The sequence below is a fragment of the Aquarana catesbeiana genome, linkage group LG06 (genome assembly GCF_042186555.1).
Source record: "Aquarana catesbeiana isolate 2022-GZ linkage group LG06, ASM4218655v1, whole genome shotgun sequence".
Classification (NCBI taxonomy): Eukaryota; Metazoa; Chordata; class Amphibia; order Anura; family Ranidae; genus Aquarana; species Aquarana catesbeiana.
In genome coordinates this window covers 99464895-99485289 of record NC_133329.1, presented here as the reverse complement: position 1 = coordinate 99485289, position 20395 = coordinate 99464895, and the positions used below count along the sequence as shown (strand labels likewise).

Sequence of the window (20395 nt, the reverse complement as noted above, 5' to 3'; positions counted from 1 at the left end):
ATTTCTTTGGTCGACCATGGCGAGGCCTGTTCTGAGTGGAACCTGTCCTGTTAAACCGCTGTATGGTCTTGGCCACCGTGCTGCAGCTCAGATTCAGGGTCTTGGCAATCTTGTTATAGCCTAGGCCATCTTTATGTAGAGCAAAAATTATTTTTTTCAGATCCTCAGAGAGTTCTTTGCCATGAGGTGCCATGTTGAGCTTCCAGTGGCCAGTATGAGAAAGTGAGAGCAATAACACCAAAATTAACATACCTGCTCACCATTCACACCTGAGACCTTGTAACACTAACGAGTCACATGACATTGGGGAGGGAAAATGGCTAATTGGGCCCAATTTGGATATTTTTACTTAGGGGTGTACTCACTTTTGTTGCCAGCTGTTTAGACATTAATGGCTGTGTGTTGGGTTATTTTAAGGGGACAGCAAATTTACACTGTTATACAAGCTGTACACTCACTACTTTACATTGTAGCAAAGTGTCATTTCTTCAGTGTTGTCACATGAAAAGATATAGTAAAATTATTACAAAAATGTGAGGGGTGTACTCACTTTTGTGAAATACTGTATATGTGTACCGCTAGTGTGTAGTAGTTAAGCTCCAAAGGCAGTCAGACAAGAGTATACATATGCTGTAGTCATGATGCTCTTCTTCAGCCAGGGCAAAATCTGTAAAAAAATCTTTTTTTTTAGTTCATGGATAGAGTACAGAACCAATCAAATGTTTGTAGGGTTTATTTTTGTTATACGTGTCCCATGGAGGGAATATCCCTTTAATTCCCATCCTATACAAACAACAGGAAGTGAGAGGAAATTATCTATCCTCTCTTAGCTGTCACTGAAACAGGTATCCCCATTGTAAAATTTTCCCTCTATTCCTGTTTAAGTAAAAACTCACAACTTCAGATTATCCTTGCTTTTATTACTAGTGATGATGGTCACCGGGGTAGAGATAGAGAGCATGAATCTCCAGAAATAAAACCTAACCCTTCATCACTCTATCAAAAATTCCAAATCTAAAGTTTAATCTGCTTGTATTTAACCTTTTCTTGACCCCCCCAATCATTCAACCCTTGAGCCCAGATCACTCTGAATCCACCCCACCTTGCGATTGGATGGTGAAATGAGATGCGTCCTAGTTCATCTCTCTATCACTCTGGTTCCTCCTCCTATCAGCATGCTCCTTGGCAGGATTTGAATTGACTTGCTGCTTTTTCATTACCACTCCAGCTGTACAGGGACTGTAGAAGGCTGATAACAGGTCAGGTCCAGGTTCTTACAAAACTTGCATTTAAAAGATTTAATAATGTATTAATGATGACAGAGCTGCATTATTTGGTGTCTGTTTTTAAAGAGAGAGTTCAGCTTTAATGAAAAAAAATGAATTTTTTTTCATAGTTACATTGGACCAGCTTGGATCAATGTAATTCTGCATATACCATACCTTTGGGATCCCTCTAGAACATATATGTCAAATGTCCGGCCCACCAGGCCTTGTCATGTGGCCCTCCCACCAAGCCGAAACATGGCGCAATCCATAGGCGTGCGCACAGGTTGTGCCAGGTGTGCTTGGGGAAAACCCTAATCACCCTGTGCTGCGCAGATTCACCCTGCTGCTCTGTCTCAAAAGTGGGACATTAGGGGTCTGTTTAGACCCCTGATATTTCACCAAAGCCCCCCAATGGGGCTCCTAAAAAATTGTAAAAAAAAGTATTGTAAAAATAATTGAAAAACATTTAATTGTAAAAAAGTAATAATAAAAAAATTATAAAAATAAACTACTGACACCAATCTCTGCTCTACTGACACTGTTCACTGCTCTACTGACACTGTCCATTGGCCTACTACTATATACTGTGTATATATATATATATATATATATATATATATATATATATATACACACACACACACACCCATGTATGTTTGAGCTTTGGGGTGCACAGCCTAATGCAAACACTTATGAAGGAACTCCATTCTGCCACCTTTGGCTCTCACCCTCCGCTCCCCACTGTCACTTGTAAACTCCAGAAGCCGCCTACACAGCGAGGTATAACAGAGCCACATACATGGATACTAGAGAGAGACGCTTATACGGGGCAGTACTAGAGCCTTCTATATAGGGAGTTACGAAAGCCAGGCCAGGTGATGGTTTTGGAGGGGTTGGTGTTTCACACTTTGTATAGTGCACCCCTGAACACTGCACCCTGTACATAGCGGCCCTTTAAACCCTGCACCCTGTACATAGCATAACCCTGAACCTTGCACTCTGTACGTAGTGCACCCCTGAACTCTGCACTCTGTATGTAGTGTAATCCTAAACCCTGCATTTGTCTGTATGTAGTGCGCCCATGAACCCTGCATTCTGTATGCAGCAGACCCCTGCACTCTGCACTCTGTATGTAGCATAATCCTGAACTTTGCATTCTGTATGTAGCGTAATCCTGAACCATGCATTCTGTATGTAGTGCACCCCTGAACCCTGCATTTTGTATGTAGCACACCTCTGAACTCTGCACTCTGTATGTAGCGTAATCCTGAACTCTACACTCTGCATGTAGCGTAATCCTGAACTCTGCACTCTGCATGTAGCCTAATCCTGAACTCTGCACTCTGCATGTAGCGTAATTCTGAACTCTGCACTCTGAATGTAGCGTAATCCTGAAATCTGCACTCTGCATGTAGCGTAATCCTGAACTCTGCACTCTGTATGTAGTGTAATCCTGAACTCTGCACTCTGTATGTAGCGTAATCCTGAACTCTGCACTCTGTATGTAGTGTAATCCTGAACTCTGCACTCTGCATGTAGCGTAATCCTGAACTCTGCACTCTGTATGTAGTGTAATCCTGAACTCTGCACTCTGTATGTAGCGTAATCCTGAACTCTGCACTCTGTATGTAGTGTAATCCTGAACTCTGCACTCTGTATGTAGTGTAATCCTGAACTCTGCACTCTGCATGTAGCATAATCCTGAACTCTGCACTCTGTATGTAGTGTAATCCTGAACTCTGCACTCTGTATGTAGCGTAATCCTGAACTCTGCACTCTGTATGTAGTGTAATCCTGAACTCTGCACTCTGCATGTAGCGTAATCCTGAACTCTGCACTCTGTATGTAGCGTAACTTTAAACTCTGCACTCGAAGTGCACCCCTGAACTCTGCATTGTGTATGTAGCGTAATCCTGAACTCTGCACTCTGTACATAGCCAAACCCTAAACCCTACACTCTATATGTAGCGCACCCCTGATACAACTGGTCTTTTTAGAGCAAATATAGATGAAATTGGGTTTGAAACCCCTGCGCTAGAGGTTTCAAATCACCATAGTAGACACCACTACTCCAGTGATCTGCACTAGCTTTTGGGTCCAGTGCCAAGTGGCTGTCTTGCTTCATTGTGAACCCAGGAGGTCCCATACTTGGCAGAGGCATCATCTAGAGATCACTTTGCATTTTCTCAGTGCAAAGCATTTTATAATTGGATGCAGTGGAGAGGTGGGGCTGTGGCATCACACTCTTCACCTCATTCAATCAGGCAATGCTCTTCAATCATTCAGAAAATGCAAAGCATTCTCAAAAGGACACCCATGCCAAGTGGGCAACCTTCTTTGTTTGGTAAGCAGCAGGTTGATATTGAAGGATTGGGACATTTCCAGGGAAAAAGCTTCAGGGACGGATATCCAAAGTTTGAAGATGTCCCCATAAATCAGGAACAGCAGGCATCTATGACTCCCCTTTTTTTTCAGACTTTACATATCACAGTATTTTAAGGAATGAGACAGACATAGTTGCTATTATTTAATATAATTAGTTATATAACCAAAAAAATATTAGCTTGTTGTTTTGAATGATTTTCTCCCAGTTCAGAGTTCAGTCCAATATTCCAGTAGGGATCTGCTTCATCCTTTTAAATCTTCTCTTAAAATCTGAATCGCACCCCTTGAATTTAAATGGAAGCTTATTTTGCAACTGAACAGTCTTGGATTAACCATTGCTCATCCATACACAAGTAGCTCAATGTCAATAAATTCTTATCTAATTATTTAAAATGCACTAACTATATTGTTTTTTTTTTTTTTAACTAATAACTGAAGACTGAGGAACAGACTTCGTCCCTCTTCTGGCAGTCTTGGTTTTGCAGTTATTAAAAAGAATGATTGTGCTATCCAATCAAAATGCTTCTTTCTGCCCACCTTCGAAAAAGGTGACACGGAGCCGTTTGTTCTGAGTTCTCTGATTGGCTGAGACAGTCTTCATGGATACAGTGTACTTGTCACCTCCTCCACACCTGTCAAAACAGCACTTTAAATTCCTTTCCAAACTTGCGTGGGGGAGAGCACCTGGTATTAATATTCCGAGCACACAAGTTTCGTCCTACAGTTGTTGTTTTTAAAAATAAAAGAAATATGAATGTTAATAGCACAAGTCGTGAGACTTACCATAAGCGAATCTTGACTGTGTTAATTAATCCCCCAAATCAACATAATCTTTGCATACATTTCCACTTTTGCAAGATTCTTATTCTTTACCCAATTCTCAATAAAGTAATCTAGAATATTAAGGGCTGTATTTAGCAGTATAATCGTTAGCTTAATTATAGTCCCATAACCACCTTTCACAAAATATATATATATATTTGGTTTATACAGTATTGTAATTTGTTATTTTGTGCTAATCCAATATGATTTTTTGATAACTTCACAGAAAAATAGCCAGATTTGTATTGCATTTACTGCTTGGTTGGAATGGTTGTCAAAGCTGTGATGCCTGTGCTCAACTGCACTTAACAATTCTAAAGAGTATACAGCCTAACCACCCTTTAAGATTATATGCTTCCTAGTACTTCAACAGTGCACCTTCAAGACGTACCTAGAAAAGGCTTTCTATTTCATCCTAAAAACACAATCACTTAAATAACATATACAATCTCCATCTTTCTAAAGGTTGCTTTTGGAATGTTTCATTACAAGTAATCAAGCCAGAATTGCGTGCCGATTGTGGCATTGTTCCAAACAGGATGTGATTTGTGTGTTTTTGTACATCTTGCCTCTCCATGGTTTGTGGTTCTATTGATAGGTTGTGTGTTAGAGCACCTCTGTGTTTTTCTGAGATACACTCCATGTTTAACTGTGCTGCAGGCCCCATAATTCCTTTGGTCACAAGCCTCAGACTGGTGTTGTGCGCCTGTTGGAAGGATTGTTATGTAGAGACTCTTTGTAGTCTTTAGGAATTGAGTTGTGAACTTGGAGAAAGTTGTGCTCCCTTTCAGAGTTTAGTAAAGAGCCAACAGTCATCTTGGTGGGATCCCGGGCTGTTAATGTATAGAGGGAGATGTCACTGGTTGGAATGGGATTGAAACTTTTGCCAACGGGGGAAGGGTCCCTAGAACGGGGCTCAGTGGAGCGAGAGCTGGAGCGCCGGCGGAAGCGATATCGGTAGCTGGGTATTCGGGTGAAGGCAGATTTCTTGAAGAGGTCGGAGTGGGATTTGGCTCTTATTTGCCGATGCTTTTCAATGAACATATGTACTGCTAGCACACCAACCATCTCTGCAATAATAAAGGAAAGCGCTCCAAAATAAAAGGACCAGCCGTAGGAATAGTTGCTTTTCTTGGAGTCGCTTTGACCAGGGTCACCAGCGTTGGCTGAAATGTAGACAATTATTCCAATGATGTTGCTTAGCCCTGAAACAGAGAAAATATATTAAAGTGACACTAAATTATATCCTTCTTCTCTAAAAATTATCTATACACATCCACTGCATAACGTGGTTCTAAAGCCTTAAAGTGATATTAAAGCCTTGCTTTTTTTGTTTAAAAATAACAAACGTGTTATACTTACCTGCTCTGTGCAAAACCACTCAGATCCTCCTCTTCTCGGGTCCCTCACTGGCGATCCTGGCCCCTCCCTCCTGCGGAGTGCCCTCACAGCAAGCAGACTGATATGGGGACACCCAAGCCGAGCCGCTGCTCTGTGTGTCTATTAAGACAACCCTTGAGAAAGTCACGTGATAGTGGCACAACACGTCGGGAGGAGCCGAGTGACGTCACTTTCAGTTATGGCTGAAACCGGATGTTCGGATTGTACAGCGTTCAGTTGATGTGTGACCCCTTGGTCTGAAATACTACTTGCTTTACTGCAATTTTACTGTACGTCTGCACATTGTTTTTTAATAAATATATCTTAATACTACACCATAAGGAGTTTTTTTTTCCTTAATTCATGTGCGATGAACTGTGACAGATTACATCATATGGAGATCGCTCCAGCAGTTTGATGCTTATTGTCCTTTAGACTGGAGGTGATCGGAGGTGAACGGCCACATCAGATGTGTTTATACATTTTTATATTGTATGTCATTGTTTATTTTAATGATGTCTGATTTAGCGACACTCTTTTTATTTCAACAAACATGTTATACGTACCTGCTCTGTGCAGTGATTTTGCACAGAGCAGCCCAGATCCTCCTCTTCTCAGGTCCCTCGGTGACGCTCCTGACCCCTTCCTCTTGCTGAGTGCCCCCCCAGCAAGCAGCTTGATATGGGGGCACCTGAGCCAAGCTGCTGCTGTGTGTGTCCATTCAGACACAGAGCTGTGGCTCAGCCCCACTCTCTCTCTCTCTCCTCATTGGCTCACTGAAGTTAATTGACAGCAGCGGGAGCCAATGACACCCACTGCTATTTCAGCCAATGAAGAGGGAGAGTGCTGGACAGCCGAGGCTCTGGTGTAACATCGCTGGATCGAGATGGGGCTCAGGTAAGTATTAGGGGGCTGCTGCACACAGAATGCATTAAGATATAAAAAAATCTGCCTTTAGAACCACTTTAAAGTGGAACTTTACTCATAACAATTGATAAAAAAATAATGTTTTTTAACAAGGAACAAACATTCCACATTAATAGTTATAGAACCCAAATTAGTATGTGCTGTAAATTGCCTTCAGTATTTTGTTGAAGCACAAAGCCCTGAGTGGCAGTTAAATCAGAACTAAATCTTTTTCAGCCAAAGACACTGACATTTGTTTGGTCTGCAACTGCCATGGTGCTGCACATATGATCACCATATAACACCAGTCATTTCATGGTTTGACAGTTTGGTTGAGAACACAAGCGGATGTGACAGTTAGCAATCCCGGCATTCCAGGAATGTAACTGTTTTTTGAAACTGTTAAATCAATAGGTTTAGTTCCGCTTTAATCTTTAGACCAGTGTTTCTCAATCTTTCTTCAGTTAAGGCACTCTTTAAAATTATGGACATTGTTGAGGCACCCTATTCTAAAATATAAACTATTCTAATAGTTTAACATAATGCAGCAACATCTATACATAGGACACCCAACGCTAGAGGTGATTTATTCTTCCAAAGCAAATACACTTTTGCACACTGGTACTGACTAGTATTCCTATGTTTCCTCTTTTCCCTCAATTTCTCTCCATCAGTCAGCTAATGTGACCCCAAACCAAACAGGTCAGGGATAATGTTGTGGAGAAGTTTAAAGCAAGGTGAGGTTATAAAAAAAAATATCTCAAGCTTTGAACATCTCATGGAACACTGTTCAATCCATCGCTCCGAAAATGAAAAGAGTATAGCACAACTGCAAACCTACAAAGACATGGCCATCCACCTAAACTGACAGGCCAGGCAAGGAGAGCATTAATCAGAGAAGCAGCCAAGAGGCCCATGGTAACTCTGGAGGAGCTGCAGAGATCCACAGCTCAGGTGGGAGAATCTGTCCACAGAACAACTATTAGTCGTGCACTCCACAAATCTGGCCTTATGGAAGAGTGGCAAGAAGAAAGCCATTGTTAAAAGAAAGCCATAAGAAGTCCCGTTTGAAGTTTCCATGTAGGGGACACAGCAAACATGTGGAAGAAGGTGCTCTGGTCAGATGAGACCAAAATTGAACTTTTTGGCCTAAAAGCAACACTGCACATCACCCTGAACACACCATCCCCACTGTGAAACATGATGGTGGCAGAATCATGTTGTGGGGATGCTTTTTTTCAGCAGGGACAGGGAAGCTGGTCAGAGTTGATGGGAAGATGGATGGAGCCAAATACAGGGCAATCTTACAAGAAAGCCTGTTAGAGTCTGCAAAAGACTTAAGACTGGGGCGGAGGTTCACCTTCCAGCAAGACAACGACCCTGAACATACAGCCAGAGCTACAATGGAATGGTTTAGATCAAAGAATATTCATGTGTTAGAATGGCAAAGTCACAGTCCAGACCTAAATCCAATTAAGAATATGTGGCAAGACTTGAAAATTGCTGTTCACAGACACTCTCCATCCAATCTGACAGAGCTTGAGGTATTTTGCAAAGAAAAATGGGCAAAAATGTCACTCTCTAGATGTGCAAAGCTGGAAGAGACAAACCCAAAAAGACTTGCAGCTGTAATTGCAGCGAAAGGTGGTTCTACAAAGTATTGACTCAGGGGGGCTGAATACAAATGCATGCCACACTTTTCAGACATTTATTCGTAAAAAAATTTGAAAACCATTTACCATTTTCCTTCCACTTCACATTTATGTTCCACTTTGTGTTGGTCTATCACATAAAATCCCAATAAAATACATTTACGTTTTTGGTTGTAACATGACAAAATGTGGAAAATTTCAAGAGGTATGAATACCTTTTGAAGGCACTGTACTATTCAAAGTGATCTGACCTGATCTAAGATGTATCTGTGGCACCCTCTAGTGTGTACTACTAGAAGTGAAAGTAGGTAAATTATAGGCTGGCCCAGGGATAAACCTGAGACTCTGAGGCCAGAGATGGATGACTCATCCTGGCAGGTCTCTAGTGCCTCCCCCTGTTTCTAGAATGTCGGAGAACATTCTAGAAAATAGTGGGCGAAGGCTAGGAGTGGTTTCCTTGAATATTTAGGGACCTTTAACCAATCCCCAGGTTGGGGGCTTGTCAGGGAACTAAAGAAGCCCTTAAATAGATACGAGCCATGCCAGCAGGGGAGTTGGGTGGAAGAGGGAGGATGTAGCTGGCCCTTGAGGGACCCCTTACTGGGTAGAGGGGGGGTTTACCTCAGGCTGGAGCTCGGGAGGCTGGCCTGGAAGGATCCTACCACAGGATGCAGTTGGAGGGACCCTACCTGGAGTGGAGCAGAGAGAGCAAGGAGAGACAGTGTGTAGATCAGCACAGTGCAGGGACAGACAAGGGGAGAGACTGCCACCAGGTGCGGCTGGTAGCAGCCAGGTGGGCTAGCAATTTCTGCAAGCAGTGGAACTGGGATCAAGGCCATAGGGAAACAGAAGGGGATGTTAAATGCTGTTCGCTCCTTATACGTTACTTTTGCAAGGGACTGAGAGTTTCTGCCTGTAATAGGCTGTTGCTGAACTGATGATATACTGTTAGTTCCCTCAGGAGTGAGCCAGCAGAAGCTGCGCAAAGAGGAACCAAGATTCTTCAGGCAGAAGGAAGAGGAGTCTGTAAATAGGGAGGAAGTGCCCCTGAATTGTTGTTGCTGTCACACTGGGCATCCCATAATCTCTTACCCCATCCAAGTTATCATCCCCTAATAAAATTACAAAAACAAGCAAAAGACTGATTTCTGTTTCCTGATGAAAGAAGGAAATGCTGTGTGACTGGCCATGTAGCAGTGGGGAACCCTGATTTCAGCAACTCCTACGGGGGAAGTGCTGCATATCTAAGGTAAAAAAACAACACTGATGTATAGATAGGTACCTTGTGTTGCCTGTGTGTGCATGTCTCCGTGTTAATGGATCCATGCATACCTGTAAAGCTCCTTGGAATTTAGTCCCATGGTCCCCTCTTTTGCCCAAGTAAGGATAATACTCTGCTTCCTAAATTCTGCCTCTGCAATTCTGCTGGTTGATCAAATTGGACCAAAGCTTATTATGGTTCTTTTGCCTTAACATAGATCAGCACCTATAAGAAACCTCATCACTACTTCACAGTATGTGCCACAAAAGTATAGCAACTAGTAGCATGAATTGAAATATAACGTATCCCCTCCCAGCTGGGTTCTCAAGCTAGTTAAAAAAGTAACATTTGTTAACCATATATTTTAAAAAAGTGTCCAAAACATGACATTTCATCTCATTTCATGGATTGCTCTGTTCTCATATATGTCAAATGGCCCCTCCTTATCTTTAATGCATTATTTATGCAATGTATTTCTAAAATGAGCAAGGAGATCCAGCTCTTTTACTTACAGTTAATAGTAATTAGCCAAGCCTACTTGCCATCGCATGATGTGTTCCGGTTTTCTAAACCTTTTCTCCTTGGTCGACGTCTCTATCGCAGGATACACTTAAATGGCCAAAATGATATGTATACCAGATCATCACACTTATTTGAGCTTTTTAGACATCCCATTCCAAAACCGTGCAACACCCTTATTAAAGGGTAACACACATACTGGCTTCTACAGCAGCTAAGAATGCATGAGAATCTGACAAGATGACTTACTTTACTTTCAGATGGAAGCAATCTGGTGGCTGTACAGGTGGCCAATCATTTCCACAAACCTCTCGAAATGGGTGCGCCGCCTCCATCATTGGGTTTTACGGGTTTCACTATCCCACCTGTGGCCCAAGACTCTCATGGCATTTATTGTCAGATTTAGAGGAGGGAGACTAGTGAATGTCTATTCACTGATCTCTATAGCTAGTAAGAATCCGTGTCACTCCAGGTATCGGCTGTCACATTCTCTGGCTGCTGTGACCGTGGAAGGAGCTAAATGATGAGCAACATTCTAAATCTCAGTAGTGTTCACTAGGCTTGAGACCAGGGATCTGTGCAGGACACTCAAGTTCGTCCACACCAAACCCATCAAACCATGTCTTTATGGAGCTGGCTTTGTACACAGGGACACGGTTATGCTTGATTCAAAAAAGGGCTTTCTCCATACTGTTGCCTCAAAGTAGGAAGTTTTTTTTTTTCAAAATTAACAAACATGTTATACTTACCTCCTCTGTGCAAAGGTTTTGCACAGAGCGGCCCCGATCCTCCTCTTCTGGGGTTCCTGGCTCCTCCTCCGCATCGAGTGTCCTCATGGAGAGCTGCATTCCATTGGGGGCACTCATGCGGGCGCACTCCTGAGTCCTGCTGCTGCGTCCATTGACACAGACTGCCCCCCCGTGTCACTGGATTTGATTGACAGCAGCAGGAGCCAATGGCTTCTGCTGCTATCAATCTATCCATTGAGGACCAGAGACAGCGACTGGAGCTGCTGGGCTCATTTTCATCGCTGGAAAGATCGGGTTCAGGTAAGTAAAAGGGGGGCTATGTGGGGGGTGGCAGCTGCACCACAGAAGAAACTTTGAACCTTGAAACTTTAAAACTCCTTTAATATATATTATGTCCTATTGCTGCTTAGCTTGCAGCATCTAGAACCTAAAAAGACTTCTTTTTCCACATCTCAAAAAAAAAAATCACATTTTGTGCACCTCTATCATTTGCACATATGCAATGGTCCCTCACTTTTATGAGCCACTGCTGGAACTTACCTGCTGAGACGAAGAAGATTCCTGCACTTAAGATCACATTGTGCTTATTCTTATAAAACTCACTGGCAGCCACACACAGTCCTCCAAAAAAGAGAAGACCCACACTAAGGATAGGGAAGATACTAGAAGCACGTACAGCACCTGAACGGAGAAGAAGACATGCGTTATTAATGTAGTAAGGAAAGATGCTTTGAGTCTAATTTACGAATGTTTGTCTCTTTCCACCTCATTGCACTAATGGCAGGATCAATGTGATGTGATGTGATTATTAGCTGGAAGGAACTTTCCAGTTGGTTACATGAACAATTGCCATTGTGTTCATAAAATACTATTTTCTATTTTTTTTTTTTTAAATCTCAATGTTGCTGATGTTCTCCAGCTTCTTTCAACCAATTCTTGTCAAGCAATAGTTGCACATCATTGCTTTGGCTGCTTGATAGTGACAATGGCAGACAATGCCTGCCCAATATACATTCAACAACCAGCACTTAGAAAATGTCAATTGTCCTTAAAAGCACATCAAAATGTTCTCACAATGGTCTTCATCAACTAAAATGAGAGCCTCTTCATTCATGAATCAGAATAAAGTACATGTGTGATGAATAAGATGCGTCCTGTCTCTGTTTCTCCTTTCCTCCATAAATTCAATACAATTCTTCATATTATTTTCTTCCTTCTATACCCGCTGGTGACACTCAAAAAAAAAACAAGAAAAAAAAAAACACATAGTGTAGTATGTTCAAACAAAACTGCACTGTAATGCTAGTCAATGTGCTCACATTTCAATTGTGTGATCGAGTGCCATGCATGACTAAAACATTCGTCCCAGAGCCAGATTTAGACCTTAGGGGCCCCGGGCACTTTAGGTTCAGGGGGCCCATTATACACAGAATTGGTTTACATTCTCAATGACAGTCACACATTTTTAAGATGCATGATACAATGTCACACGTGCCCACACACAGTCATAGTCCGCTATGTGTGGTTTGATTGAGCTGCCAAAATTCTTTTTTGAAAAAACGAAACAATATACCAGTCCAGAGTTTTACAGATGATGGCTGTCAAAATATTACTTCCCAAAATACATTTAATAAAAGAAAGTACATTTTTTTATTATACATTTAATTTAATTTTATTATTATTTATACTGTATTATTTTATACATAATTTTTTTAATATTGTTTTAAGTAATTTTTGTATAGAAGGGGCCCCTTCTGTTGGGGGGGGGGGGTGTCAATTATTGCTCCTCTTACCCCTTTATAAATCCAGCCTTGGTGCGTCCTCCTGTTACAACTCTTAGCCCTTAAAATATCTATCTTTTCCCTCTGGAACATCAATCGCGCTTGATATAAATCCACTACCACAGAGAAATGAGACATTTCTTAGAAAGTGGTTCTACTGGCACAAATTAGTTTTCTCTGAGGAATACAAGGAACTGCTGACCTAAATCCCTTAAGTACATGTTACTGGTGGTGGGGCATGTGGCCTTGGAGCACTGGTGGATGGACTGGTTTCCTTTCTTCCCTTTATCCTCTCCCCCCTCCCCCCCTTTTTTTTCCTCTCTCTCTTTAGTTCCCCTTCTATTTCTGCTACCCTACCCTTCCTTCTTCCTCTTGTTTTTTGTCTTCGTTGCTTTGTGTGACGCAAGTGGTCATCCCCTTTATTCTCCTTTTTATAATAACGGTACTTGCCATGTAAAAAGACATACAGGGTACAGAGACTCCTCAGTACCTGCCATTCTGAGTCGTTCCTTTATGCATATATCTGCCTCATTTGTACGTACTGACATTTTTTTGGGGAATTGTTCCATTGAAGTTTTGCAAGAATTGTGGTTTCTGTACTTACTGGGTGTTGCTTTGAAATAAAGTATTGGAAAAAAAAAATCCACTACCAATTCTTCCTTCCAGAATAATCATCTTCCCTTTGCATTCATTAGAAGCTCCGAAAACAAAACAACAAAATATAGTGTAGTACGTTTTAAAATAAGTAGCCCTAATGCCCTGTACACACGGTCGGACTTTGTTCGGACATTCCAACAACAAAATCCATGGATTTTTTCCTACGGATGTTGGCTCAAACATGTCTTGCATACACACGGTCACACAAAGTTGTCGGAAAATCCGATCGTTCTAAACGCGGTGACGTAAAACACGTACGTCGGGACTATAAACGGGGCAGTGGCCAATAGCTTTCATCTCTTTATTTATTCTGAGCATGCGTGGCACTTTGTCCGTCGGATTTGTGTACACACGATCGGAATTTCCGACAATGGATTTTGTTGTCGGAAAATTTTATATCCTGCTCTCAAACTTTGTGTGTCGGAAATTCCGATGGAAAATGTGTGATGGACCCTACACACGGTCGGAATTTCCGACAACAAGGTTCTATCACACATTTTCCGTCGGAAAACCTGACTGTGTGTATGGGGCATTAGAGTACATAAATGTGCTCACATTTCCATTATGTGCTTAGTGCCTTACTAAACCAGTGGCAGGCGTTCTAAAAAAAATGTGCTTGCTCATGCAACTATTGAATTCCTTCAGTATCTTTCCTCACCTTTGAAATTACAATTAGACATATGCGATTAGTTTCGTACGAATCGAAAATTCTATTGAATTTCCATAAATTCGTTCATTCGGTAGGATCCGAAATACGAATGGCTATGCTTCCGAATTTTGTACGAAATACGAAATTTCGTTTACGAATTTCGGATCCAGATTCCTAACGAACATTCGCAATTGTTACAAAAAGTTAACGAACCTAAAAGTTAAAAACCCAGGAAGTCAGCACAGCACAGGGATGGTGGGAGCCCCTCATAATGATAAATTCATCATAACCAACATTCGAAATTGTTGCGAAAAGTTAACAAACGTAATGAAAATTCGTATTTCGTACAAATTTCGGACACAAATTACGACATACGAATTAATTCTAATACGGAACGAAACTAAACAAATTTATTGACGGCGCACATGTCTACAAATCATGTGTTGTATATCACTCTCCCTGCTCTTCCTTGCAGACAACTCCAATTCCGGTGTCCAATGGTACCAAAAATACTAAAATAGTGTCATACCACTTTAAGAAAGCTATTACCAAAAAGTGATAAACCATAGCTCCCAACTGTCCCGGATTTCGCGGGACTGTCCCTGATTTGGAACAATGTCCCTCTGTCCCTCTTTTCTCCTCATTTGTCCCTCATTTTGGTCTGATCTATATAGTTGTATATAAAATGCACTTTTTATCTGTCAAAAAGTGTTTCCCGGTGCTAAACATTTCATCCAATTTCTAAATTGCTGCATTTGTACATTTTAAAAGCCAATGTAAAGGAATAGTAGTGGTAAAAAAAAGCACTTGTGGATTTAATTAACCTTTTTTTGTGGTTAATTCTCATTTAAGGGGGTGTGGCAGGGGGCGTGTCCTATGCCTACATACATTTGTTAGTAGGTGTCCCTCATTCCTATCTCAAAATGTTGGGAGGTATGATAAACCACTCACATTCTTGCATGCAATTAAAGTGCAAACCGTGTCCCCACAGTGATCCTTCCACCTTGTGTCAGTCCATAACTCAATATACCTTCCCAAACTCCAGAATCCATGCACTTATAACACAATCCTTGCTCCACTCCTATAATAGTATCCCCTCTCATCCACAGTGATGTTAACCAAGATGTCCAGGCAAAAGATTAATGGCCATAGTGCAGTATATTTAATTAAAAAGGATATTTATTTTTCCCACCCATACACTTACAAACAAATAAAGATAAAAAACACATGCAAACCAGTATATCAAAGATGGCAGACAAGGCACTTCCAATGCATGTATGATGTCACTTCATGACACGCGTTTCATCCAAAAGGACTTCTTCAATTGTGAGCACGTTGACTAGTGCATTATGTTTAGACATACTGCACTATGGGGGTTATTTACGAAAGGTAAATCCAATTTGCACTACAAGTGCAAAGGGCACTTGAAATTGCACTGAAAGTGCACTTGGAAGTGCAGTCGCTGTAGATCCGAGGGGGACATGCAAGGAAAATAAAAAACAGCATTTTAGCTTGCACATGATTGGATGATAAAATCAGCAGAGCTTCCCCTCATTTCAGATCTACCCCTCAGATTTACAGCGACTGCTCTTCCAAGTGCACTTTCAGTGCAATTTCAAGTGCACTTTGCACTTGTAGTGCACAGTGGATTTGCCTTTAGTAAATAACCCCCTATATGTTGCTTTTCATTTTTTTTTTTTTTGTGTCACCAGCAGGTATAGATGGAAGATTAGTCTGCAGAATTGTATTGCACTTGTGGAAGAAAGGAAAAACAGAGACAGGACGTTTTATTTGGTAAAGACCATTATGAGAACATTTTGATAAACTTTTAACCACTTGACCTCTGGAAGATTTACCCCCCCCTTCATGGATAGGCCATTTTTTGCAATTTGGCACTGCATTATTTTTGCTTTCTTTTGGTGGTAGTTGATCACCTCTGCGTTTTTTATTTTAAACAAAAAAGAAGAAACAATATTTTTACTTTCTGCTATAAAACCCATCCAATAAAAAAATTGCAAAAATCTAATTTCTTCATAAATTTAAGTCAATATGTATTATGCTAAATATTTTTGGTAAAAACAATGCCAATACGTGTATATTGATTGGTTTGTGCAAAAGTTATAGCATCTACAAACTATGGCTTTGTTTTTTGTTTTTTTTTTACTAGTAATGGTGGCCATCAGCGACTTATAGTGGGTCTGTGATATTGCGGCGGATATTCTGACACTTTTTGGGAACCATTGACACTAATACAGTGATCAGTGCTAAAAAGTCGCTGTACTAAGGACACTGGCTGGGAAGAGGTTAACATCAGGGGCGATCAAAGGGTTAACTTTGTGCCTGACCAGTGTTTTACTAAACTGGTGTAAGGTGCTTTTACTAGGGAAAGACATGGATCCTAGTCCCTGCTTAGCAGAGACACTGGATCCATTCCTTCCCTTCTGTCGGAACGGCAATCTGCCTTGTCTGGCTGGTGATCGTCGGGTGCCAATGGACATCGAGTCCACGGTACCCGCTGCTCGGCTCCCACTGTGTGTGATCACAGTGGGAGTGAGCCGCCAGCGGCGCACATGATCGCCCCCTACCCAGAAGTCCGGATCATGTAAATATATATGACCTGGTACAGAGGTGCCGTCCTGTAGCAGTAAAACTGCTATAGGGCAGACCTTAAGTGGTTAAGGATAATTGGCATTTGCTGTTAAATGTATATATCTTTCTGCTAGGAAGCAGAAATAATCCAGCAGCTGAGGTTAGTTTTTACTGCTTAAAGGATTTTTAGTCCTTGTGCACAGATATTTTGGGAATATAATGCCTGCACAATGTACACAGCCGCTTGTGGTCTTCACGAAGGATGCAGTCTCTGATGGTTTTAGCAACAAACCTGGCCCCCTTACGCCACCCCCACCACTCCATCGATTGCTCAATCGATCGTCCACTTGCCTGTCCGCTTGCCAGGCTGCCTGCCAGCCCCGCACTTACCCCATCAAGGTTGCGGCTTCGGTGGCTTCCCCCTGCATCTCCTCCTGAGTCCCGGTGGTCGCTTCTCCTCCCAGCCAATCGGGTCTTAGGACTCCCGGCCAATCAGGTCTCAGGAACCGCTTCCTGATTGGCCAGGAGGAAAAGCAGGAAGACATTAGCGAATATTATTTCACTGTTACACAAGTGGGTGGGCTCGGGGCGCAGTGCTCTGCGGCCCGGGCCCACCCTTTTTGAGGCCAATTAGAGCCTTGAGCACATGGTTACGCCTTAGGCTTCAGGCCTCACCCAACGTTGCTGTTCCTCACACATCCACACCAGACCAAGCTCTGGGTGGGAGGACCCTGATCACTTGACATCCCTAAATTTATATATATATATATATATATATATATATATATATATTTATATTCTCTCCCAGCATACTCAGTGGCCAAGAAACTCCTACTGATTGCCTGAGAGAAGTATGCATATTCATAACTCAGTTTCACTGCAACTCATCATACTAACGCCAAAGGTACTAGTGACACCTACTGGCAAAAGGCAGGAACTACAGCTATACTGAGCTAAGGAGAAAACTCAGATGATCACAAAGACTACAAATCAACAAGGTTAACTGCAACCAAGCTAAATTTACTGCTATTTAGGATCGGGTGGCTACACACTGATATAAAAATTAGGCAAAAATTATTTAATTTACACCAACAATGGAGCATGATTCTTTACACTGATAACAATGACGGGGCACTACTCCTCTCACTCACATCTATGATAGAGCACTATTCCTCCCACTGATACCAACAATGGGGCCATATTCCTTCCACTAATATCAACATAGGGGCATTATTCCCATTTAAAGGGTAACTCCAATTTCGTGGGGAAAAAAATAGCAAATAAAGAAAAAATAATATAGCGTATACAATTGCTACACAAGTCATATTGTAATTGAATGTTATTGAAAATGACCTTTCCTTTTCAGTCTGCAGCTCTGTAATTTTCTGAAAATGCAATATGGCTACCTGGAGGTGTTCTGTACACAGAATGTATACAGAACACCCCCCAGAAACAGCATATCCTGCTTGTGTGATTGGCTCACCAATTTTCCCAGAAGTCTGCACTAAGATTTCAGGCATTCCCTGCAACAAAAATGTAATTTTTGGTGAGATACTTTCAATAGCAAATCACAGCTAAAGGGATGCAGACCCAGCAGCTTTCCTTTTTAGAGCTTTGCAGGTGCAGCAGCTGGTTGATAATTATGAAACTACTCCCATTAGACTCACTCAGCACAGAGGCACAGATAAACACACAGGGATTTCTTCAGAACAACAAAAGGAGGGAATCTGCAACAAAGTTTGTTAAAATTCTTGTAATGTACATAGATCATGCAGAGGGGAATGTTTTTTTTTTTTCCCAACAAATGTGGAGTTATGCTTTAAACTAACCACAGGTGCTAGGCCATTTTTACTCCCACGCTCAACAACTCAGGAACTGACCACCAAGCCTGGGCATTCTGTACTCCCATTGGCTCCCCCACAGGCTATAGAGCGACATTCCTTTGTTTAGAAAGTTTGAGGATCCCTGCATTGGAGTAATACGTTGAGGGCTCTGATGTCTTGGGGAAGTGGAGAAGGAGCATAGATAGTTGAGTACAACTAACTGAGTTGTAATAAAAGCTCCAGATGGAAAAAAATTGAAAATTACATTAACCACTTTCCAACCGGCTCCTGTACATATACGTCGGCAATTTAAAGATGGATATCTCAGTAACCACAGCAGCTGCTACCACAACCGAGGTATCCATCTTTTCAGTGGGCGTTCCTATTTACGATAATGGTGGTCTCTGCAGCGGATTCGGTGCAAGATCACGGTTATCGGCGGGCCCCCCTCCCGCCGCTCTCCCACGTCCTCCGGCGCTTACTGGAGCCGTCGGCAGCGGCGGAGGTGATCGGGACCTGTCCGTGACTGGGTATTGAGACGAGTGAGGGGAAGATGGTCTCCATACCATAGCAGAGCGTAAGCGACATCAAAACGTCACCTCCGTCCATACGTCTTAAAAGGCCATTTTTTTGTTGTCATTTTTTTCAAATGACAAATTTTTTTTTTTTTTTATTGCTTTTAAGTACAAATATGAGAGCTGAGGACTTTTTGACCCCAGATCTCATATTTAAGAGGACCTGTCATGTTTTTTTCTATTACAAGGGATGTTTACATTCCTTGTAATAGGAATAAAAGTGACCCATTTTTTTTAAAAAAACAGTGTAAAAATAAATAAAATCAAGTAAAATAAATATTAAAATTTTTTTTTTTTAAAGCGCCCCGTCCCGACGAGCTCGCGCGCAGAAGCAAATGCATACGTGAGTGGCGCCTGCATATGAAAATGGTGGTCAAACCACACATGTGATATATCGCCGCAATTTTTCGAGCGAGAGCAATAATTCTAACCCTAGATCTCCTCTGTAGCTCAAAACATGCAACCTGTAGAATTTTTTAAACATCGCCTATGGAGATTTTTAAGGGTAAAAGTTTGACGCCATTCCACGAGCGGGCGCAATTTTGAAGCGTGACATGTTGGGTATCAGTTTACTCGGCGTAACATTATCTGTCACAATATTTTAAAAAATTGGGCTAGCTTGACTGTTGTCTTATTTTTTTATTAAAAAAAAAAAAGTGCGCTTGTAAGACCGCTCCGCAAATACGTTGTGACAAAAAGTAGTGCAATGGCCGCCATTTTATTCTCTAGGGTGTTAGAAAAAAAAGTGTATAATGTTTGGGGGTTCTAAGTAATTTTCTAGCAAAAAAACTTGTGTTTAACTTGTAAACTTGTCTTTACATGCAATTTTTTAAGAGTGGTAGAGACCTGGTATAAATTTTGCAACGTGTCCCAGCGAGTTAGAAAGGACTATGCCCTGGACCATGTAACATTATCGCCCAAGCCATTTTGCTTCAGCTGTAAAATACTTCCTCCATAGTTTTACCCAAGCAATTCTGCTTGTTTCCATAAAAAAAATTTTTACTGCAAGCCTCTGAAATCTGTACGTAACACCACGAGTAAACCACTTTTGACGCTGCCTATGAGTGACTGAATTTGCACTCTGCCTGGAGTATCCCTTTGACAATCAAATTGCAGGTTACATTTTTCACCTGGGTGACATAGTAGGACCATGGCTCCTCTGATGTATATTTTCCAGCTGTGACAGCATTGCCTGCAGGCCATCTATTCTCAGTTTTGTGTCTACCTCTATCCTATCACCGATGCAGAAGAAAAGGGTTTGCAGAGTTTCCAGGGTATCAAAAGACACAAAGAAAAATAGACATCTGTCTCTCAATAAACCGGATCTCTCTGTAGCCGTCCCTAGAACTGCCAGGGGGCTCTGGAGTCGCAAGAAACCT

At 41.7% G+C, this 20395-nt stretch overlaps 1 protein-coding gene across 1 annotated transcript in view; it reads right to left on the bottom strand.

Moving 5' to 3' along the window:
* Nucleotides 1-3817: 3817 nt before the first annotated feature.
* CACNG3 (calcium voltage-gated channel auxiliary subunit gamma 3) overlaps nt 3818-20395 on the bottom strand; it is a 160219-nt gene continuing 143641 nt past the window's right edge. The window contains exons 3-4 of the mRNA XM_073636509.1: nt 11483-11623; nt 3818-5680 (exon numbers count right to left, since the gene is read on the bottom strand). Coding sequence (XP_073492610.1) covers nt 5163-5680; nt 11483-11623 — 659 coding nt within the window. The 3' untranslated portion in view covers nt 3818-5162. The remainder of the gene's footprint in view (nt 5681-11482; nt 11624-20395) is intronic.